Source organism: Podarcis vaucheri, assembly GCF_965113315.1.
Source record: "Podarcis vaucheri genome assembly, chromosome: 11".
Taxonomy (NCBI): domain Eukaryota; kingdom Metazoa; phylum Chordata; class Lepidosauria; order Squamata; family Lacertidae; genus Podarcis; species Podarcis vaucheri.
This window is the reverse complement of record NC_138749.1, coordinates 33,597,021-33,622,088: the sequence shown is the minus strand read 5'-3', so window position 1 is coordinate 33,622,088 and position 25,068 is coordinate 33,597,021. Positions and strand designations below refer to the sequence as shown.

At 43.2% G+C, this 25,068-nt stretch overlaps 1 protein-coding gene across 1 annotated transcript in view; it reads left to right on the top strand.

Moving 5' to 3' along the window:
- Positions 1–22,467: 22,467 nt before the first annotated feature.
- The window catches only part of EDIL3 (EGF like repeats and discoidin domains 3), a 241,786-nt gene continuing 239,185 nt past the window's right edge, over positions 22,468–25,068 (top strand). The window contains exon 1 of the mRNA XM_082191968.1: positions 22,468–22,681. Coding sequence (XP_082048094.1) covers positions 22,615–22,681 — 67 coding nt within the window. The 5' untranslated portion in view covers positions 22,468–22,614. The remainder of the gene's footprint in view (positions 22,682–25,068) is intronic.

Below are 25,068 nucleotides of genomic sequence, written 5' to 3'. Positions count from 1 at the left end.
TCACCAGATTACGAGTCTACCGCTCTTAACCACTACACCACACTGGCTCTCAGCCCATCATTTGAATGTTGTGGGGCTGTACAAAAACATAACAAAATGCAATGTTAAAACAGTAAGAATTAAATCCATATGAAAAGCCAACAAGAACAGTATCCAATAATTTTGTTGGCATCCGTCTGTCTTGGGAGACAATGGAAGAGTGTGCCTTCGGGGGTAAAGTCAAACCACTGGAGAGTTTCAGTGCCTGCTATGACTGTGGAGACCAATATGGGAGAGACATATTTTATTGCAGGTGGGGCAGAGGAAATCATCCAGTTTTGCTGCTATAGGTGCACAATGGTGTTTCTCTCCCTCTCTCTTTGTTTCTTGCAGTGGTCTTTCCAGGTTAGAGGGGGAGGCAAGCAAACAGATAGTCACAAGCAAGTGGGAACACAGAAAGCGCATTGCCTGAGGCCAGGGAAGGCCTGGCTTGTTTGGTCACCTGAGGCAAAACAAGAATATGCCACCTCCTGCCACCCCAGCACTTCCATTGCCACTGGAATGCCCTCTCTCATAATAGGTTTGGAATTGCCCCCAAAAGACGTTAGATTGTTTTTGTATGCCACAACTGCAGCTAGAATTTTGTTAGCTAAGAACTGGAAATCACAAGAAGTCCCGACAGTGGAGGAATGGCAGATGAAGATGATGGACTTTTCAGAGCTAGCTGACCTTACTGGAAGAATCCGCGAACAGAAGGAGGAGGAGTACCAGGAGGAACGGATGAAATTCAAAGACTATTTAGTTAAATATGCTAAGATAATTTAATTGGAAAAACTTGCAAATAACAGATAGGCTTAGGATTTAAATATGTGATGTTATAGAATAATATGTTTAAAGTTAAAATGAAAAGAAAGAAAGATGTTAAGTGATTAAGTTCATTTTATGAGAAATCTGTTTTGGAAAACTGTTATGGTGATATACAGTGAAATTCAGCCAGGGGGATTTGAGGAAGTCACTTAACAATGTTACTAAGACTGGATTAAGTACAGTTAAGATCTGTGTTTGTTTGTCTGTTTAAAATTTTTGGAAAATCAATTTTAAAAAATTGGGGGGGGGGAGGAATGCCCTCCTCTCATCAAAACCTGGGGGGGGGCATGCGTTCTGCAAGGCCTTGCCACTCAACTTCTCCACTGTAAGGACGAGGAAGGCGAGCTGCAATGCCACATGCCAGAACACACGCCTCACACATAACATGGTGTGGCAGAAGGCATTCTGGAAGGCCTTGCTACTCCTCTTCTCTGCCTAGGGGAAGGGAAGAACAGCAACACTGGCATTCTGGGAGTGGTAGAAGCAGTTGGGCAAGTAGGGTGTCGCATCTTGAGCTTCCGCCACCTGAGGCAGCTGCTTTACCATACCTCATGGGTGGGCTGGCTCTGCCTGAGGCTTTCCCAAAGCCTGTAATGAGCACTGGTAGCTGCCAGTGTTCTGAGGGCAGAATTCAAGCAAGTAAATGTTGAGAAAGCTTCTCAAAAGAATATGAGAACAGCCTGCTGGATCAGGCCAACGACACATAAAATCCAGCATTCTGTTCTCATAATATCCAACCAGGTGGCTATGGGAAACCAGCAAGCAGGATTTGAGCGCAAGAGCACTCTCCCCTCCTGTAGGGGACTTCGGCAACATTTATTCAGATCAATTGAAAGTAGCTTTTTAAACACATTCATCTACCAGCCTCTGGTGACACTATCTTTTCTCCAGGTTGGTTTTTTGTTTGTCTCTCCCCCCAAATATGTGTTCTCATTTTAGAAAAAGCATCAGCCATTTCCAGTAATCCCCTTTCTTTCTGTCAGACTTGCAAAAATCAATTGTGTTACTAATTGGCTCAGACTAGGATGCTCAGTTCTTTCTAAAGTGCTTTCTCTGGTCAGAACAGGCATCCTAGACAATGTCTCATTTATGTCTCTCACTTCCATTTTTGACCAGTGCAGACTCTTTAATCAAACTCATTTATGTTTTCTGTCCTTTCTGATCCTAATAGCTCCTGCAGGGCAGACACAGTTGAATGCTATTTTCTTGTCCATTCTTTTTGTCTTGAATAAGCCTCACTGATTTCCAGATTGTTGCCCTTTTGCTGTGTACCTTTAGTAGCTAGGATCTCCATGATTCCCCTTATAATCTTCTCCTTGCAGTTCCTGATCACTTCAGCAGTGTCTTCAGTTATGCTGCCTTTATTGAATGACCTCCTGCTTTTAGCACCAGGTAAAGAAATTAACAATCCCGCCTGAATGTGATTGGGAAAGTCACTATCCTTTTTCTTTGGATAGTACTTCCCAACAGGAAGCAATAGCCCCACAACAAACTGCAATAAATAACATTTATTGTGCAATGTTTCATCAGATGGTGTGCTACCCCTCTTTAGGAGAAAATTGATAGAGAAGGGGAATAAACTGATATCAGGCATGTTTTGAAGTGCTACCTGGCTGAAATGCTGCTAAAGAGCTACCTTGAAGTGCATTTTCAGGGGTTAAATTAGGGTTACCATAACCCCAACCCAGTCTGGAAGAGCTCAACAAGTACACATAGGGCAGATATTAATATTGTGTAGCATGAAGCAACTGGATGCATAAAAGCTGACTCCTTTTGGGAATTGTCCAAACACATAAATATGATTCAAAGCTTTACTAACTGGAACTTCTTCAAAACAGATACAAAAACAAGCAGTGATACACCCCAAGAATTCCATAAAGCATATGCTTGCCCATATATGATAAAGCTACTATATGATAGGCAGCAAGGTCACTGAATAATTTTGTTCTGCATCTTCAGAATATAGGCAACCCTGGGAGTGGGAGTTTTTTGTTGCAACACAGGGTTTAGTTTGACAGTGACTCAACAACTTTATGAGAGAGAAAAGCTTTGGGCTGCGATGTAGGAACCCAGGTGTCAATTCTCCACTTACCTTCCAATAGCTTTTTTCAGTAGGTGCAGGCAGTAGCAGCCAAAAAATGACCTGTAAAATACTTGTGAAAAGACGTGTCAATGTGTTGTGTAACACCCTTTCTCTTTTCCAGGATAATAACCCACCTAAGACAGAAACAGCGACTTATTGTTCAGTTTCACAAGTTTACCTGATAGCTTCAATTATCACATGAATGGGAGTGGCTGAACTCTGCCACAGTCTTTGTAGAAATTAATTCTCAAATAGATTTGGGAATGAAGAGACGCTCTCACTTCTGCCATTTTGCACTGAAGAGTAAACCGTCTAGGAAATGTTTTCAAACTTAAAACAATCTCTAAAAGCTTTGACTGTGAACTATGAGGCATAAGCTAAATACATGTCTTGGGCAAAGTTTATTGGTATTTATTTTGAATGATTGGCCCTGATTACCAATGAATGTCACCCAAGATTTAACAGGGCATACAAAATGGGGTCCATTAAAACCATTATAGTGCACCTCTAGACCTCATTACATATTTTCTCTGACTTGATCCATATTTAAAAAACAAACAAACAAAAAATGAGAAGTCAGCCAAAATTAAATGACACTGAAAATAATTCATTTGGGGCAAAGGCAAGTTAGGGCAAATCTACCAGGAAGTCTTCTCATGCAAACCACATTGAAATAAAGCATACAGGTTGTATACCGTGGTGGCAATGATGATGCCTTAGCAGAAAGCACTTCCATTCACACATCAAAGCAACCATTTTTCACTTACACTTACACCTTTTGTCCGCCCCCCCAGGCTGTTCCTGAAGGTTGAAGTTCCCTCCAGAAGAACAGAATATGGTGCAGACAGCTGCAATGCTTAGCAGCGATCAGCAGAAGTCAGGTTTCCCAACCTGTACGAGCAGAAAAAGTGCTTTCTGCTAAGGCAAAATCCTCACTGAACCCAATCCATTGAAATCAATGGTGCATTATGTCCTTGAGTCAGACTGCCCCTTCTAAGCATGCATTTCTCTTAAAAATCAGTTGGATTAACCATCAAGTAAATGTGTTTACAGGGACGCGGGTGGCGCTGTGGGTAAAAGCCTCAGCGCCTAGGGCTTGCCGATCGAAAGGTCGGCGGTTCGAATCCCCGCGGCGGGGTGCGCTCCCACTGCTCGGTCCCAGTGCCTGCCAACCTAGCAGTTCGAAAGCACCCCCGGGTGCAAGTAGATAAATAGGTACCGCTTACCAGCGGGAAGGTAAACGGCGTTCCGTGTGCTGCACTGGCTCGCCAGAGCAGCGTTGTCACGCTGGCCACGTGACCCGGAAGTGTCTCCGGACAGCGCTGGCCCCCGGCCTCTTGAGTGAGATGGGCGCACAAACCCCAGAGTCTGTCAAGACTGGCCCGTTCAGGCAGGGGTACCTTTACCTTTACCTTTAAATGTGTTTATATGTGGGTGTACCTTCCATATAGGAGCTGACATTCCTAAATACATGCCTACATTACAAATCTAAACCAATTTTGGCACATCCACACCATGCTTTTTCAGCACTCTTAAATCCCTTCAACAGTCATACCCTCCCCCCCAAGGAACTGTTGTTTCTCAAGGGTACTGGGAATAATAGCTCTGTGAGGGGGTCTCCTAAAAACTCTCAGCACCCTTCGCTAACCATAGTTCCCAGGACTCTTTGAGGGGAGCCATGACTGTTGTTTGTTGTTTAGTTGCCTTAGTCGTGTTCAACTCTCCGTGAGCCCATGAACCAGAGCATGCCTTGGAAACTCTCACTTTCTTCTCAAAGCTCCTCTTTTTTTATGTCCATGGAGTTTTCTTGGCAAAATACTGGTGTGGTTTGCCAGTTCCTTCTCCAGGGGGATCACATTTCGTCTAAACTCTCGGCTATGACCTGTCCGTCTTGGGTGGCCCTGCACAGCATAGCTCATAGCTTCTCTGAATTATTCAATCCCCTTCGTCATGACAAGGCAGCGATCCATGAAGGGGGCCATGACTGTTAAGGTGGTATAATAAGAGATTCTCTCAAGAAACTGTGATTCTTTTAGGGTTGGTGATATTTCAGAGTTTTCAAGACGAGGCAGTTCAAGAAAGAATAACCCCATCCTTCCTACAAGAAGTATGTGATAACTTCTATTTTATGTCTTACAACTCTCTTCAGTTATTGCTTACCAATGAATTTTAGTGAGCGGGGAGTCTGGACAGCTATAGAAACAACAAAGAGACTAGTGCCACCTTAAAGACTAACAATTTTGTCATGATGAAGGCTTTTATACACTATGGTCATCTTCATTAGATGCATCAAGTATTATCCTGAGTTACAGGGATATATACAGGCTTGTGGGGTGGGGATGTATTGAAACAATCAATAACTGCATGGTTTTGTTTTGCCCTTTGCCATTTCCAGTCTATATATATTTTCAAGGTGTGTTTACATTTATTTTACCCTTTTTGGCAGCAAGCTTAGAATTCATTGTAAGATCCCTTTTCAAACATAAACTATTCTCTTTCTCCAGACGCTCTATACATAATCAATATACCCTGAAGAAATCATCAAAAGCAACTGCAAAGGAAAGGAAAAAACTAGTATAAAATAAAACTATGACATGAGCATTTCAAAAGCCTCAGCAAGTATTGATCAGAACCCAATAAAGCTATCTTAACTGTGTCTACCCAGATGTAAGTCCTATTGAATTCATTGGGACTTACTATCAGGTAAGTGGGGTTAGGATTGCAGCCTCAATTCTCTTTCCACTTTTAGTTATTTTGACCAAGATTGGGGTGATATGCTAAATATTGGCTTGCATTATAAAACATTGAAGGGCTGTGGATTATAAATGATGCTCAAAATGCCACCATGAATATCCAAGTAATTCTCTAAAATCAATTACTAAAAGGATGACCTTGACTCTGATCCACAGTACATCTAAAATATTCAGAACAAAAGATACAAGCCATTTGCATTTACAGCCCAGTCTTAAAAACCTTCTGTGCCTGCTCAGATGATGAGGCGCCGTCAGTCATGGCAACACATCACAGAACATGATGATGTGATGACATCATAGACTAATGCAAGCTAATGTGTGCTAATGCAAACATTTTATAGACTTTGCAGGTACACCATCCTCTTAAATCCAAGCACATTTGGTTTAGCTAATCTATGGAGGGAGTCAAACGTCTGTATTCTGATTCATAAAGGTGCTAGCAGTGGAAACTAAACAGACTAATATAAGATGAGGGATTGTTTTGAAATTGGGAATGGGGGTGTTAATAAAAACAATAGCCACAGAGGTGACTCTGCAATGAATGAAAAGGGGAGGCCATTGAAAATAAAGTGCTCAAGCAGCAACACTGCGTAGTAGCCAAGGAGAAATGATAATATTGAAAATGAGCTGCAAATTGAGTACTGAAGCACTCAGAGTTCAGCTAGAATACTAACAACACCATATTGATTTCAGCAAGCCCTGATTACCAGCATTAAAGCACTGTGGAATTTGCTGTCTTGATATTAATGCCAAGACGGCCAGTGATTTTATGTATTCTTGTTTTGCTTATTTTGGGTTGTGCAGTATACTGGCTCAATATATAAATATATTTCTGACAAGTCATCAAAAGGTTTGTCTTCTGGACTGCTAAGAAAGAGCTCCCCCGCTTCCCCATTCTCCTTTGTCTTTGTGAATCCTGCCAGAGTGAAATGTTTACTGTGTCATTTTACAACCAATAAATCGTGGATGGTTTTACAATTCCCTAATACATCATGCAAGAAGATAAAAGAAAACATAATTCATGGAATGTCGTAATTCAAATTGCAGTTTTCAACACAAATGCATTTAAAAACAACACCAGAAGCAAATCTGTTTTAAAAAAATAAATAAATCCATAGCAAATGGAAAAGGGGTACAGTAAACAAGTATTTAGGCAGCAATCCTAGTATATTTATGGTATGTTTACCATGGATGCCCTCCCCCGGCATTATGTCTCTGACCATAGCAGGAGCAAAACTGTGCATATGTTTTGCTGTAGAATAAACTGGAAATATGTACAAAAACAACTTATAGAGATACTGATATACAAATAGGTTACTTCCAGTGTTTTGATTCTTCTTTCTGTACCACTTGAATAAACTTACTCTGCCATTTTTATTTGTTGTGGAAACATATGTTTCAATAAAAATTATTTGGTTTATGTTTGGATATACAGAATGGATACAGCACAGAGGGTATTTCTGAATCAGCATAATTTGACACTGGAGTTAGCACCTGGTCTTGGCTGCTGCTCCTGATTATATATAGCTGTGCTTTCAGATGTGAACCTCCATTTTCCTCCCTATGATGGAGCAGCAAATGCACACATGCCTCTCCAAATGCTTGCATAGAATAGAACTTAAAAGGCACTAACATCCCTGCAATGATCCTCGTGATCTACACATACTCATCCTATTAAAAGGGCAGGAAAGGGTTTTAGAATTATTCAGGGCTCCAGGAAAATGCTTTAGGTAGAGTATCATTTTATTAAAACAACTTTAGCACCAACAGTTACTTAAGTGAGAGATCTATGGAATCTTTCGTGCCTATCAGATGAACAGGTGTCGGGTGTGGAGAAGAAGAACAAGCAAGTTCGTATTTATGGTTTTTATTCAGTCATCTGGTTGCAAGACAAAGAATCCATATCTCCATGCAAAGGAGACATTGCCTACTCTGAGTCCCTCCTCTTCTGTCCTCAAGAACACCCTGAGTACCTATGGAAAGTCCCAAGAGTCACACTCCTCTGCATTCTCTTGAGTGATCAAGGAGCCCTTGGAGAAGGCGGATCTCCCAAACTTTCCAGGGAGGTCTCTGCTCGCTGCTATCTCACTCCCCCCCCCTCCACTATCTGGTACCTAGGCATTTCTTCATTCAGCTGTAATTTAGCCCTGTCTCCTTCTCCTCTTGAAACAGCTGGAGACAAGGGGGGCAAAACTTCTCTCTCCCCCTCCTCTCCTCTCTCTCCCCCTCTTCCGAGAGGAGCCGAGCAGACCAAGGGGACACTTCGCACAACTGACATAACAACACAACAGAACACCACAAATTAAAAGTGTCCCAATACAGGGCTGCCTTCAGATGTCTACAGAAAGTTGTATAATTATTTATCTCGTTGACATCTGACAGGAGGGCATTCCACAGGGCAGATACAACTACTGAGAAAGCCTTCTGCCTGGTTCCCTGTATCTTCACTTTTCACAATGACGGAACCGCCAGAAGGCGATAGGGTGGAGATGCTCCTTCAGGTATACAGGGGCAAAGCCATTTAGGGTTTTAAAAGTCAACACCAACACTTTGAATTATGCCCAGAAACAGACTGGGCACATAAAAAAGGACTTCATTATTTGATTGTATTTCAATTGTTCCCTTGAATGCCTAAATAAAAAATAAAAAAGCAAGCATTTGCTTGTCTCCCCATCTTTGGTTTCAGCATCCAGAGAAGAACAACTGAATCAAAATGGGCTATGTTTCTAACAGAAGCTTAGCAATGATCAGCTAAACTTTGGCTGAACATTTGCAGGTGAAGTGAGCACAGTCCTCCATGGGGAAAACAACAGCATCCTGGGCAGGAGCAATTAACCCAGCACTTGATAGTTATTTGATTCATTATGACTTGATTTATGATCCCATATTTACTTCAGTTCCTGGCTGGGGGTGGAGGGAATATGGAAGCAGACATTGTGATATAAGAGAAGAGATTTTAAAGAGAGTTGAAACCAAAGATACAAAATTGGGGCACTTCTATAATTTATAGGGGAAATATGTTTGAAATAAAGTGAGGCTTTGGTTTGAAAGTCTTTTTGGTTTGCTTATGTCTGCTCACAGGGTTCAAAAGTACTCTGACAATGTGAGCAATTAAATATTATTTATTATTGAAGAACATACAAATACAATGGGGTTGGGGAGAACTAGATTTTACAATATCACTGAAAATTGCACCACAGGCAAAGGTTATTGAATTTGGATAAATTTTTAATTTGCACATTTTCCAGATTTCCATTATAATTAAATGGCAAAGGTGATTGCAGTTTTAGGCAAAGAATGAATTATAATTATGGACACGGTACTCCAGGTTTGGTTTGATTGACAGAATAGAGTGGTTTTGTTACTTCTCTTGATTGCGACTTTATACTGTTGATGCAGTCTCGAATAGCATTAGCATTTTTGGCTGCTGCATCACACTGTTGACTCATGTTAAGCTTGCGGTCAGACCCCTAGATCCTTTTCACATGTACTACTGGCATGCCAGGTACCCCCATCTTATATTTGGGTAGCTGGCTATTCCTGTCTGTGCAGAACTTGACATTTGTCCCTACTGAAATTCATTTGGTCAGTTGTAGCCCAGTTCTTCTATCTATTAAGGGCATATTGAATCCTGATACTGACTTCTGCAGCATCAGCTACCCCTCCCAGTTTGGTGTCTGCAAATTTGATGAGCTTCCCTTCAGTTCCTTTATCCAAGTCGTTTATAAAGGTGTTGAAGAACAGTGGGCTCAAGACAGAACTCTGTGGCATCACACTTGTCACCTTTTTCCAGGATGATGAGGCAACTACTCACTGTGCAACCTTATGGGGGGGGGATGTGGTTTTGAACTTCACTGAAAGCCTTCTTCAGGTACCATTCCATTTCCACTACTAGGTGACTAAAAGGCAATTCTCATTTGCAAGGTAGGGGAAAATATTGTCAATCTTCCAAAGAAAGGTAGCAAACTGGGAGGTGCACCACCCATTTAAGAAATGCAGACACAGCTTGTCTATTCTAAGGCATACTATTATTTTTGTTAATTGCTTTTCTTTTCTACTTGTCACCTTGTCTTTCCTACCCATTGTGTCTTGTCTTTCAGGCTGTGAGTTATCCAAGGCCATGATTTGTATCAGTCTGTGGTTTTGTACAGTATATAGCTCAGCAGCAACCTGGGTAATTCACAAGGACAATGCATATGTTAATTCAGCAGAACTTAAAATATGCAGTGGGCTTCCTCTTCCTCTGACAGGAACACACCAGTCCCACAATACTTTGCAGCCCTTCACTGCTCTCCATTTAAGAACACTTCTCACAAAATAGAATAGCACTGAAGAGAGAGAGAGCGCAATTAGACATGACAACAGATTATTGTAAAACCTGAATCAGGAGAAGGAAAGAGACTGCAGAGAAGGCACACAGTGGCTATGTTCCAACTCTACTCTCAGAGACAGTGATGTTTCTGAATGCCAGCTGCTGGAGACTGCAGGAGGTCGGAGTGCTGTTCTTCTTATGTTCAGCTTGCAAGCGTCCCATAGGCAACTGGTTGGCCACTGTGAGAACACAATGATGGATTAGTAGGAGCATTGGCCTGATCCAAGTGGCTCTTCTTATGTTCTCATTGTTAGAGTTGTTTAGCGGAATCCCTGATGTAGACGTTGTGTAGAAATGAATTCTCTCCACCACAAACATGAACTTCAAAGCTTTGCTGCCTTAAAAAGTAATTACAATCAGATAAATGTAACAAAGTAACACATTGCACATAAACAATGAGCTGCAGGCCTTTATGAAGTTCCATAAACTTTTATCTCTGGTCCCAGAGGGAGATCCTAAGCTTTTCCATCATTGCAGAACTTCTGTGCAGCTGCTGCTGCTAGCCACAACCACAAACAGACTTCTCAAGTTTCAGCTTCCTGCAGTGAGAGCTCTGCAGCTCCTGTTACCAGTGATGAGTCATCAAGAAGCTTATTTAATGCAAGAATACCACCCTTCTCTGACGCTTTTGCCAAAGTGGAACCTTTTTGCCTAAGGGAAACTTCCCATTACAGGAATTTAAAGGCAAAAACAATATATTGAACACTTATAACATTTAACACTTATAACTTTGGCAGTGCAAAGCTAATAATATTCTGTGGTAACAGAATGAATCTGCTGCCAAAATAATTGTTACTAATGAAATAAATACTTGTTTGGGACTAGATGTTATGCCCTCAGTTGCTAGAAAATAACTTTTTTTAAAAGCAGGGGTGGGGATTTGTTTTTCCCTGTTGAGGGTCCCATTCCCCCAGGGATTATCTATTGGGTCAGCATGCTGGTGGTGTGCAGAGCCACAGCCGATGTTCTTGGTGAAATAAACCAGAATAAAGACTATGAAGAGGTATGTTACTGGGCCCAGGTGCACTACTTTCATTGTGCAAATTGCACATACACAGACCTACAGGATAGTCTTTCTAGGGCATTGACACAAATAGTCAGCTGTAGAATGTCCTCAAATTTTAGCCAGTTACCGCTTACTGTTTTCCTTCTGGAAATGAAAATCCACCTGCAGCACGACCCTGAAATGCACCAAATTTTGGTATTGGGGTGTGTTTATAGTTTAGCCAATGTTGATGGGTTGGGGTAGTAAAACACTCCATTGTTTTTTAATAGCCACATAGTTAGAGAAATTTTAAAAGGGCTGTCAATAGGTTAGTATAAACCATATAATTTTGTTTGGAGGACATTTCTGTATCCAAGGACAGTTTACTTGCAGCTTTCTTAAATGGGGTTAGAAAAATCCCCAGAAAATGTTCCTTTTTCTAGATGGCTTTCAATATATTTTACATTATTTTGTAGCATTTTTACATTTTTTTGTTTTTAATTGGAGGAGGAAAACACAGCTGCTTATCATCTTAATCAATATTCAGGGTAAAATGTTGCACATTGCATTGCACAGAAAAACTCTATTTCTTATGAAAAAGCATTTTCCTGGCTCTGGATGTTTGGGTATTGTCAAACACACCTCAACTGAGCCCACAGAAAATATATGTATATTCTTATTTCCACCAGCAACCTACACTGGATGAAGGCTAATATTGTTTAAATATAATTAAATCTGTTAAAAAGTAATAAAATCACAAAATTATAGGGTTGAAGGGCATCTTGGAGGTTATCTAATACTTGTTCAATGTATGATCTGCATTCTGGGATTCAACAGCATCTCTGAAAGAGGATCATATTACCTTTGCTTAAATATCTGAAGTCAAATAGTACAAGGGTCTATTACTGGATCAAAGTTACCTATTTATTTATTTATCTAAAATAATGCTGAATGTTCTTTCTCATATTAGATTTTAGAATATAATTAGTTTTTTTCATTCTCATTGTTATGAGATGTTTACAGTGCTTTTTCTGGGGGGACACAGGGGTACACATACCCCTAAACATTTTGTGAATCTAAGTTTGGCCTCATTGAGGGGCAATATTTCAACACGAGTAGGAAAATGAGAGTAACCCTAAACATTTTTTTAGGGGGGGGGGGAAGCACTGGATATTTATATTTTTGCATCAAACTAGCTGCATTAGCAGGATATTTTGATCCAGTCCAAACCACATCATGTCATCTCCTCAGATCCCACAAAATGTGTGTGTGAGTGTTGGACAATGTGTTTATGTAGTCTTTAAGACTACAAGCCCATGATGCATTGAACCCATGAGTAAGCAATACATTTGAGAATATGAAGAGCCTTTAACTGAAAGATGAAATGAAGAAAGTTTGATAGGATAGCAGAGCTAATGGAACCAGACAGATACAATTCCGGGGAAACAAACATATTTGGAGGAACAACTGACTGCAAATTGTTAATGTTCCAAGCTGTATAATAGTAAAAGTCCAATGCAGTTACAAGTTAAAAGGGTTACATTTTGCTTTTCTATCTTTTAAATGCATTAATCATTGTAAATGTCAAAAAAAATCTGGATAGCTTTTATCAACAATGAAACAGGAGTAAGCAAGCAATAAAAGTTACAAAGTATTCATGCAGGAATTTTGAACTTAATATTTCAGGATGAAAAATGCATTGTTGAAGGTCCTTTGACTTCACTAATGGCCCCCTTATTTTGAAATCACAAGGTCCTTTACCTCAGTTAGTAGTAAAATCTCTGAAACACAGATGGTGTAGCTCCATTAAATACTTTATTGAAATTTAGTGGGCCCTCCCCTGGGTTCTGAGTTGAGTGTGAATGAGCTGTTAAAAATGAAAGGTGCAATATAAGTGAAGGGAAATAAGATCTTTTTTTTAAGGGAGAGGAGCAATAATGTGGGTGCTTTTTCTGTTTGCCTATAAATGAAACCCTTTACAATATTTTTTCATATATCAAATATAAATAATGACAACACAGCATTCATGTAGAATCTCCTGTACAGTACTGGCAAGGTTAAAACTGCTGCAGAAGTTCTTGGTGTGAACTGATAGCTAAAAATATCCAGGTGCTTTATTTTTATTTTTGAGATTTGTGTATGGCCACATATCTTTCACTGTCTTTTTCCTTGTGGCGGCGAAAACAGCTGGTGGGAGTGATTTTTTTCATAAGAAATCAGACTCTTCATCTCAGGGTCATGGGTTTGAGCCTCCCATTGGGCAAAAGATTACTGCATTGCAGGGGGTTGGATGAGATGATAATTGTGGTCCCTTCCAACTATACAGTTCTATGATTCTGTGAAAAGATTTGGAAGCCCCTCTCCCCCTGCTCCGCTCCCATTCTTCAAATTGCAGATTCAGAGGTTGTAAAACATAACACCCTCACTAAGATAGCTCTTTTGAAGTACAGTGGTACCTCGGGTTACATACGCTTCAGGTTACAGACTCCACTAACCCAGAAATAGTGCTTCAGGTTAAGAACTTTGCTTCAGGATGAGAACAGAAATCGTGTTCCAGTGGCGCAGCAGGAGCAGGAGGCCCCATTAGCTAAAATGGTGCTTCAGGTTAAGAACTGTTTCAGGTTAAGTACGGACCTCTGGAACAAGTTAAGTACTTAACCCGAGGTACCACTGTACACATACTCTCACATATTCGTGTCACAAATTACTACTAGATAAACTTTCATTGATTTCAATATAGGTGCATATTAGACACATTTCATGAAGTTTTCTTCCTGGATTTGCTGGGGAGGTGGAGAGGATTTGGGGCAGGGGCTGCTATCGCCAATTGCCATTGAGTCAGGCAACTCACAGCAGCATAAGCAAAGAACAGAGGGAAACCAGCTACCATGTTAATCAAATAACATTGGTAACTTAGCAAGCCTAAAAGAAGCAGGAGGGGATTCATATTATTCACTCCCAAATGATCTACCTGTATACTGATAGGTTCGACCACATCACCCTGCCTCAGTAAGGCATAAACCGTTACTTGTATTCATAAATACCATTATTTCTCAGGAAAATGATGAGATGGAGACCAACATATTACCTTCTAGAGGTGCCAGCAATCCATGTTAGCTAACTCAGTCCCCACCCACATCAAGAAATGATCATGATATTGTGTTGCTGTTGTTGAGTGATGAGATAAAGTGATGCACACGTCTGTATGAATTAGTTTGTCCTTGAAAAGCTAGCAACTTAATCTCACTCCAAGCAGCTTGATACAATTCTGATGTTGGAGTTTATCATAGTGTTGCATGCCACCCCAGTCTCTGAGCGGTGGGAAATTCTAGGGGTTCCAAGCACTTACCCAGAGTTCATGACTCCTTTTTGGAATGAGGCACAGTGGAGACCGTGGTGTCTCAAAAGTTGAACGTTTTGGTTTTCAAATGCCTAAAACCCAGAAGTAAATGCTTCCATTTTCGAACACGCCTCGGAAGTCAAATGGCTTCTGCTGCGTGTTTCTCAATTAAATTTGCAGACCGCTTTTTGCGCCTAAGTTTTCAAATGTTTTGAAAGTCAAATGGTCTTCTGGAACAGATTACATTCAAAAACTGAGGTACCACTATATATGGTTTACACATGTATACAACCTAAGTCTGTGATGGAGGGGTTCATAGCATTAACAACCCAACATTAATACCCCCATAGGGTCATATTTCTGCCTTGGATCCAACAGAAATGAAACATTTCTCTCAGATGTTGCTCTGACTCTCTCTCTCCAGATTACTTCTTTACTTCTAGGTCACATCAACCTGTACAACTCTAAACTCAGGCTATGCCCTTCTAAATTATCTATGAGTTTGCCTTCTCACACAGAGTCCCTTTCCATCAATCCCCTTAATGGCCCATCACCCAGGCTATCACCACAACACAGGAAACTAGCCTAGCTTTTATTCAAACACATACTGGGTCCAGGAGCTAGAAGGATCTCACATTCCCACCCCTATCAAACTCATAATACTAGCATCTGGCAGAGAGTTTTTGTCTGTCTTCTGAACAATAATTGAGATTGCTTCTAGCGTGTAGCCTCAAATGCTGATTGAAACTGTTCTGCCAGCCCCATAATCTTGCAGTTGATAAACTCCTGTTTGCTGGAAAACACATTGGTCACAATTATTATTTTCAGCTTTGTAGGCTCCGGGAAACCTAGAGCGTAGAGGATGCTGCTTTACCATTAGTGAAATACAGGGATGAGAAGCAAAGAATAAAAATGCTGGTATTCCCAAAACAACCTAAACAAATGACATACTATGAAGCAGAAGTGATAAATATTTAATTTACTGCTTGTAGGCAAGAGCAAATGGGAGGTGGAGAGAGAGAGAGAGAGAGAGAGAGAGAGAGAGAGAGAGAGAGAGAAATATTTGTTCTGTATACTGTGTATTTACTTGCCCATTAGTTTTCAAGCACAGGTTTTTAATCCTTGTGCAAGAATCACTCCTACAAACGTTCCATAAATCTAAAGTCAATTTCCATCCAGACAGAGAATTATTTTAGATGGACTAAGTCATTACAGAACATGGGTTTGAGAACGTGTGATTCGGTAATTTTAAAAAATGCAATTATCGACTCATTTGTAATTCACTTGCCTGAGTACGGACTTTCTCCATTTGAGACAAAGGCAGAAAGCTGGAGCAGACTGTCATAAAGACATTGACATTACTGTCTCCTTTGTTGTGCTGTGCTGTATAGAGAAATAGTCCTCAATGTGACAGATGCAGCAGGGAAGAAAAATGTCTTATTTCAGCACCAGTTTCATACTTTTGTTCCTGACCTGTCATTAACCTTCTTATTTTTTCTTGTCATAATCAAGAAGAATCACCCTGCCAAAATAAAGAATGCAGGTACATTTTAAAGGAACAGCATTCACAGTGTCCAAGATCCAAACAGCTGTTTTGCATGCCGAAGAAGCAACACCTTCTACCAGTGAGCCACTTTTTTACTTTAGGCATGAACAATAGTTTTTGAAGTGATAAGGACATCCCTAGGGCTGATTACTGGGCCAAAAATGGCAACTAATAATTTCTTCTCCAAGTAACCATAACATGAAAATGGCTGGGTGTATCAACGGTGTGAATCAGTTGTGTGAATTGGTCCTGTTATTTGACTTCATTCTGTCTCCCATTTATTGTTCTCCTTCAGTGTTATCCTTTGGAAATAGCTCAGGTAGAGTTGTTGCTTTTAGAGGCCTTAATTTTTTAAAAAACTGAGATGGTGGCCCCATAAGCTGCCACTATCTCCACCTCAGACTTTGAGCTCATCTGATTTCACAAGGTAAGCAGTCTCAGATCTAGTCAGCACTTGGATGGGAGACTGTGATAAAGCTAATCTTTAAATTAAAACTGGTCTGTACAATAAAGAAACCATCTAAGATACTCTGAAGGTGACATCAGAAGTCACCAAGGTGACTCTGAGCTTATGTGCTTGTTTCCTTGGAAATCTTAAAATAAAGTGGAAAGAAGATTTGGTGACAGGGACAAACTGTTTACAATTGTTGTTTGGTTAATGGAAATATATAGGTCCTAAGTGAAGCTGTGATCCTTTTGTGTTGTAACGATTTTGTGATCTAAAGTTCTGTTGCTGAAGTAGGTAAGAAAGAAGAGATGGTGTTGAATGAGAAGTTAAGGACCTGTTTTCAAATGTTCTGTAAGAATTTTAGTTCCTCAAATATAATGTATGCAGATAAGAAACCCCATGTCAGTTGGGTTGTGCCTTGTACGCCTCCTTCTGGCAACTCCTGCATGCAAACTGGTGCCAAATGTATTGCTCTGCTTTCCTTTGGGCCACATCGCGGAGGCTGAGAGTGGGGGGTCTTGTCATCTGGGCAGCCCAGGACGTCCATACACAGTGCTCAGGTTTGCACCCCAGAGAGGTCACTGTCCTGCTAATGCAACAATAACAACACGGGAGGCAGCAGTTGTGAGTTACCAGTCTCTGCAGCTGCAGCAGGCGCTGTGATTCTCCAGCAATTTGACTTCACCCCCAGAGGCGCACTTCGTGTCTCATTTTCTCTCAAGACAGATAGATGTCAACAACAAGATAAAAAAGACAAAGCATTGACTAAAAAGCTGAGGCTCAGAAAGGCAAAAATGAATTGGTAGCACCAACCTCACACTACAGATTAGTAGAATAATAATCAGCATAGTCCACATTCCCAGTCTAGTGTGGTGCCACTAACGTTGTGTGTGTTTACATGATAAAAAACACTTTTTTTAGAATGTTCATTGTAAATTACAAGGTTTTAATGCAGACTAATTAGTGTGTATCACTGTTGAAGCAAGCGACATTCAAAGCAGGGACAGGGTTGGGAATTGGGGAAAAGCATTAGACTTCCTAATTCCTTTTCCCCAGAAATGTGTACTATATGGAAACAGGCAGTCTCAGAGATAGTTCCTGCATTTGTTACAGGAAGAGCTTCTTCTGAAAGGACCATTGGCAAATCAAATACTGACAGCATCCACAACAACCAACTACATGGCAACAAGAGGATGCTTAAGTATTACAGCACAACAGCAAATCTGGATGTTAAGTAGTGGGTGCCCACACACCCGCCAAGCCCCCAATTTCTCTGTGTGCACTGACCCCACCTCTTCTACTCCCGGTTTGCACATTTTGAGCAGGAAGTCCTGGATGGAGCTTTGATCAGAGCAATCCAAATTATAGGAAGCCAGCGCGATTTGTGGCAGGGTAAATAATGCTGGTGTAATTTACCTGTATCCCAAACTCTGCTACTGCTGGCTGAGCTGGCCCAAGCCTGACAGAGTGAAAGCACACCTTCTGACTTAAAACTCCCTTTTTGCCACTGTAACTTCTGTTGGGATGCTAGGCCATGGGACTGAGCTGAACAGACTTGGGAATCGTGGTAAGCCTCTCATTGTCCTAGCTCACCACTGCCATGATCTTTTGTGGGAGATTTACCCCATCTGAGTCTTGTCTGAGCTGGGATGGAGGGCCTATGCCAGCATATCTCTGGCTGAGTCAGGATCTGGGACTTCAGACAGCATAGCCCAGGCTCAACCAGATACCCACCTATTCCAAACTCTACTCACCCCAGCAGATCTTTGGTTTGGATTGCTCCCTAAGTGCATGTGGCTAATATACTTAGAAGCCTCACTGTCATGAACACTGATAGTCTCAAAACACAGAGTTCCCAGTTGCAAAGATGCTTCTAAGCCAGTCAAATGAACTCATTTAGAAGCCCATCCAGACTTTCCCATTCAATTAAGGAAGGGAGTGGAGTAGATAGGAATGTTGGGAGAGGGCTAGTATATATTTCCCACTCATCCCCAGATGCTTTGAGATTCCCTCTTGGGGAATAACACCTGAAAAGGGATAAAATCACACTCTTTTCATAGTGGTGTTCCAGGCAGAATCCTGCCATCCTGTAATTTGAAATTGAGCAACTTTATATATTAATTCAGTCCTGCTGGGTCCAAAGGAACTACTGAATCCAGAAAACACAAGAACAGTCATGATGAGCTAAAATAAATGACAGCAGAGAAAAAGTCCAGCTCTGTTCAACTTGCTTGAATCTTTTGCTGAAGTGACTTAACAGCCGGCATGTGACCTTGGCACCTGCGTCAATGATAACAATAAATAAACCTTTTGGCTGATAAAAAAGCTGAGAGGAACATCAATAGACATCACAGTAGGTGGTGGAACCATAACATATTTGGGTTGTTTTGAAGAAGATGTGGATGTGAAATATGTTAATGTGAATTGTGTGAAGACAATGACAGATAGCAGGGGTGCTTGTTGCAATTTCTCCCAAGAAGATTTTGAGCATGTATGAAAGGTAGAAAAGACTTCACATCCAACCCCAAAATAATGAAAATGATTAAACGACATGGTGCAATCTCTGATCAGTATGAAAGAAAAGCCCAGAGGTTTTGTGTGAGTCCATGAACCAAAGGACTGCTGAAGTATAAGTGAAGAACTGCTGCAAGTGCGTCCTGCTGTCTATAAGTGAAGGGAAAAGGTCTTGTGCATATGAATGGAGTTGTACTAAATGCTAACTAAAAAAATGGACTGATGGGCAGGTGAGATTCTATGTATGAGAAACTGATTACCTACAGTGTTTGTGTCAGTGACTTTAACCCTCTCATTTTAAATAAGCAACTATTCTCCAGCAATTGGTCACTTCTGATCCCATATTTCATCATAGTGGCAAGGAGATTTACAAATGATGCTATTTTAGAATTCCTGGCCAAACTCCATTGTGACTGTAACGCTCAACCCATTTCTTCTTACATTTATATTCTGAAGTAGTGTTCTTATCTGAAGCTTTTCCGTGGGTGTGCACTAGCGGTCCAACATGCCCACCAGAGAGGTAGCTGCATTTTTGTGATGAATGGAGTGATTGCTGTATATATAGAGTGTGCAAAGTGATCTGGGATTCTGGAGAGGAAATGCACTGTATAAATGTAAGTTATTACTTGGGTGGTTTCATCTCTTTTGAGCAGATAAAAAGGACATGGCCCACGCTATAAATCTCTCCTCCAACCAGCTAATGGGATAAAATTAAATAAAAAATAAAATGTCAGTGACAAAATATATCCCAGTGGTGAGATAGGAGTGTAGAATGGTTTTTGAGGAAAGTAGCCAAAGCTTTTGCAAAAAGTAGAAGATTCAAGAAACTTTCATATCATGCAGAGATAGGCTTGATAACATGGTAGGAGGTGGAATCATGGTCAAACAAGCTAGCAAATGATGCTTAATAGGCCTTCTACAGCAATGATTTTTTTCTTGGTGTTGTTACCTGCTATGTTAGTATCTCAACTAATATTTCTAGAATGCACAGAAAATGGAGATGGTGGGTGGAACCCTATCAAAGTATGAAAGCTTATCAACCTCATAACATCTGGATGCACTGTTCCATGCTCACACAGCAGAATTATTAAACTCAGTAATCTGAAAGCATTCAGATTTGAGAAAAATATCCATGTAGTCAAGTACACTGCTTCATAATACTGTACCCTAAAATGATCTGTTTTTGAACTGCATTTATTACTGAACTGCGGATTTCTTTGAAGTGTGTGGTTTCTAAAAGACAATTCCCTTGATGATGATAAGCTTTAACAGTTCTGGAACATTTCCAGTTTCCTAGAAGTTCCTGGAAATCTTCTGCCTGACTCTTGACTCCAGCAACCACTTGCATTTTGTTTTTAAGGCTGCAGTTAGGGATGGGCTAAACCAATAATGCAAATTATGTTGATGCTTTTATTACAAGCATTCATGGCTTCACTCTCTGGTTATCACAGAAAACATAAGAAACTGATGGCATGCCACACAATTTTAAAATTCTGCATGGGTAAGGTCATAATTCCTGTCAACTTAGCAGTTCGAAAGCACGTCAAAGTGCAAGTAGATAAATAGGTACCACTCTGGCGGGAAGGTAAACGGCATTTCCGTGCGCTGCTCTGGTTCACCAGAAGCGGCTTAGTCATGCTGGCCACATGACCCAGAAGCTGTACGCCAGCTTCCTCAGCCAATAAAGCGAGATGAGCGCCGTAACCCCAGAGTCAGCCATGACTGGACCTAATGGTCAGGGGTCCCTTTACCTTTACCTTTAAGGTCACAATAAAGGGACGTGGGTGGCACTGTGGGTTAAACCACAGAGCCTAGGACTTGCCAATCAGAAGGTCGGTGGTTCGAATCCCTGCAACGGGGTGAGCTCCCATTACTTAGTCCCAGCTCCTGCCAACCTAGCAGTTCGAAAGCACGTCAAAGTGCAAGTAGATAAATACAGTATGTACTGCTCTGGCGGGAAGGTAAACAGCATCTCCGTGCGCTGCTCTGGTTCACCAGAAGCAGCTTAGTCATGCTGGCCTCATGACCCGGAAGCTGTATGCCGGCTCCCTCGGCCAATAATGTGAGATGAGCGCCGCAACCCCAGAGTCGGCCACGACTGGACCTAATGGTCAGGGGTCTCTTTACCTTTACCTTTAAGGTCACAATAAAGGGACGTGGGTGGCACTATGGGTTAAACCACAGAGCCTAGGACTTGCCAATCAGAAGGTCGGTGGTTCGAATCCCTGCAACGGGGTGAGCTCCCGTTGCTCAGTCCCAGCTCCTGCCAACCTAGCAGTTCGAAAGCACGTCAAAGTGCAAGTAGATAAATATGGACTGGACCTAATGGTCAGGGGTCTCTTTACCTTTTTAAGGTCACAATATTCATGACTTAAATCTAGTGTTCATGCTCTGTCCTTACACAAAACATTCAATATACACAGATAAGAATGCAAGATGACCACCTAGTGTTGGGTTTTGTTTGCTTGTTTTTGGAACAAGTACAGTCAATCTAGGATTTGAACTGAAATTGCACAGTAAAAACTGGGGAGGATCGTGCCTACAAGTCAATCCCAGTTCCCACCTTAGCTTAGCTATGAACTCCTTAGGTGGTTACCACTCTCAATATCAATTCCCACTTTTGTAGCATGAATATTACCACTAAAGATGATGGTGGTAATGATGATAAGATATTTCCCTTAAACAAACCAACAACTTTGAAACCTGCTTTAAAAAACTCGGTGTTAAAGTGTGATTAATGCCAAGCCAACAATAATACTGTACAGAACAATTGAGAAATTTTGCACTTTGGTGTTCACCCACACTCTCCCCATGTCCGAGTCAACATCCACAACCAGTAAAGCTGGGAGACAGAGGGAGGTGTGTGTGTGTGTGTGTGTGTGTGAGAGAGAGAGAGAGAGAGAGAGAGAGAGAGAGAGAGAGAAGATCCTAGTTCCGTATTTGGTTGAGAACCCGCTCTCCCTCCATCCCTTCAGCGACTCCGCTCCGCTCCCCGTCCAAGAGGACGAGTCCTCTTTGCCCATCTCTCTCGACTTGCCTCTTACTTCGAGCTCCCACCTCCAGCGCGCGCCGCTCCCTGAGACAAAAGACGGGCCAATCAGAGGGCAGGGTGTGTCCGCGGTCCTCTCTGCCTCCCCCCCCCCCCGCCGGGAGCTGCCTCTTGAGTGAAGGGAGGCGAGGAGGGGGAAGCAGGCGGCTTCGGCGTCGGAGAGTGTGTGGTTCTCGCCTCAGCCCGCCGCGCGCACGCCGCCTCTGTTTGTACACAGCGCACTTTCCAGCCGGCAGAGCGCTCTCTCTCTCTCTCTCTCTCTCTCTCTCTCTCTCTCGTCATTGTTCTCTTCCCTGCAGCAGCGGCAGGAGCAGCCAGCCAAGAGGCTGCCCCCACCGACCCGCGGCAGGCGAAGGAGGCGAAGGAAGAGTCTCTCGCTCGCTCGCTCGCTCCCACACACCTGCCCAGCGCAGCCGCGGAACCGGCGAGCGATGAGCGGCGAGTCGCGGCAGCCGCGTTCCGGCCGCCAGCTGCGCGGGGGTCTCCGAGGAGGATACCCTGGCCATTAGGCGAGACGCGGCACAAAAGGAGAGAGGCTCTTCCCTCGCGCGCGGGGACGTCTCCTTCTTCCTGGTGGGGATCTGCTGCCGAGCGACCAGGGGCGGAGAGACCGCCGCTCCAAACTCCTCGACTCCGCCGCCTCGGGATCATCCCTCGGGAGATCCAGGGATCACCACCATGAGCCGCTGGGTGGGCGCCTGGCTCGTGCTGTGCGCCAGCCTGGGAGCGCCGTCGTCCGCCAGAGGTGAGCGGCGGGCGAGGGGGCGCGAGGATGCTCGACGGGGGCGTCAGCCCGGGCGCATGCCGGTGTGGAAAGTGAGGAGGGCAAAGTCCAGACATAAATAAAGTGAATTAATGTGCCGGGCAGTCTTGGGGAAGGGGCGATGGGGGGGGGGGGAGAGAGAGAGAGAGACGTGCGAATAAGCCCGAGCTGTGGGTGTTTTTCTTGTATGTATTTATTTTCTTTAATCAGATTATGTGCCATCCATCCGCAGACATGTCCTCTTTAGCAAGGGGCGCTTCGCAGATGCAGTCAGGGCTTCCGCGTAATCCTGATCAGCGCACTGGCAAGACTAATAATAATAATAATAATAATAATAATAGAGGCATCATCACCAAACAAGCAGCCCTGCGGTCGTTTCCTTAGTCCCTCCCTCCCTCCCGTTGTTTGTTTTATTTTATTTTTAATGATACATCTGAGGCGCCGCGAAGAAGCAGGAGAGCCTCGGAGAGTTGGCGAATGCAGTGGCGGGGCTCCTTTCTGCTCGCTGCCGTCTCTAAATAGGACGCCCTCCTCCTGCAAAGGTGCAGTGATGGAGGTTGCTGGGGAGGCGGGGAGGAAACTTCCTCGCTCGCTCTCTTTCTGTACTAATCGGATGCACCGAGGGGAGGCTCGGATAGAGAAAGATTAGACAGATGCATATATTAATTCTGTGCCTTTCACGGGTAGGCAGATGGAGGAGCGGTGGATGGAGAGATGGAGACAAGACCTCGCAGATCACACAGATCTCCATAGAGCCAGCCTTTGCCCAGACAGAGGGGAAGGACAGACGCCCAGGAGAGAACTTAGACAGGTCTTCACCCTCTCTGCCTTTGAAAAGATGCCTTCAGGGGTCTGCGAAAGTTGAGAGGCTTCCTCAGATAAGGAAACCATTGAAGAACGAGCTTTTTTTATTTTCTTCCCCAGGCTGTGTTGTGGGGCGGTGGAAAGGGGAGGGAGAAAAAAATGCCTCACTAACTGGAGAGGAAAGCCCAACTGCAGCTGAGCTTGGCGTTTCCAAGTTTGGTCCAGCCTTGATTTTTCTCCTCCCTCGCGCCCTCCACCAATTCCCCCGAAGGAGCTGCTCGCCTTTTCTCCTCATAACAGAGATTTGCTCCTGTGAGTTTTCTTGTAGGGGGAACCAGGGCGGAGGAGAAACGCCGCGTCTTCCCAGCTGATCTGAGAGGAGGGATATCTCTATATTATATACTTATAGAGATATTGCAATCTCCCTCCTCTCTGTTTGTTTTTTGACAGCCTCCCCTTCAGAATAAAGAGCCCCCCCCCTCCCGCAGTTCGCCTTGTCTCCTCAGCACTCCTAGGTGGGGATGGTGAGGATTGAACAACTATATTATGTCAGCGCTCGTATGTGGAGACTATTCTTAATATTTATTATACTATATTATGTGAGAGAAAGGTATGTTGGAGCAAACAAGAGGCAGCTGCTTCGACATGAGGGGCGCCTGGCGGGGGTGGGGTGGCGGGAGGCGAGCCGCTCGGTTCTGACGGGGCTGAAGTGATCCCCGCTCGGGTCTCGCGAAGTCGTCCCCGAGGGGGCGGGGGAGGGAGGCGTTCCTCTGGCGGAGCTTCTCTCCAGCGCTGAGGGAGCGTCCCCTGCCTTCGCTTTGATCCTACTCGTCGCGCGCCACGGGCTGGGCGCGAGCGCAGGGCTTGACGGAGGGGAGAGCCCCAGTCCGTCGCCGGGAGAAAAAGCGCGCGCGCCGCCAGCAGATCAGGGGCAAAAGGCGCTCGCCAAATCCCCGCGCGAGGGGATGCAGCCGCCTCCGCAGCAGCAGCAGCAGCAGCCACCGCCCACTGGCTGTGTCCTATCGTGAGAGAGACAGCTCCGTGCTGCGGCCATTCACCCACATTTCCCTCCCCTGCTGCTGCTGCCGCTCTGCAAATCCCAGTTGTCACCAATACAGACGTATAGTCGGTTTGTAATACACACGTATAGCCAGAAAACTCGGAGACCGCACACCCTGAATTGCGGGCAGTGTAAATAACAGCATTCACTTGTGTGTACTCCAAAAGTGGGGAAAAGGAGATAGGAGTTTCTGAGGTACCCACAGCTTCACCTCAGGTTACCAGCATTCGCATGTGAATGTTGACACACCTGCAGCCTGACTTTATGTCTGGAGTTTCAACAACTTCTGGGAAATTTTTTAACATGCTGTGGTTATGCAGGTTTTGCCTCCCTTATGGGAAGCGAAGAGGGTTTTTTAAAAAAAAAATAAAATAAAATATCTGAAGATAAAACTTTGCTCTGCCAAGGAGTTCATGTCAAAAAGGCAACTGGGCTTGCCACAGAATGGATCCGCCTTAAGCGTTTATTAACATTTTTGGGGGAGAGGGGACTGAGGATGCATGTG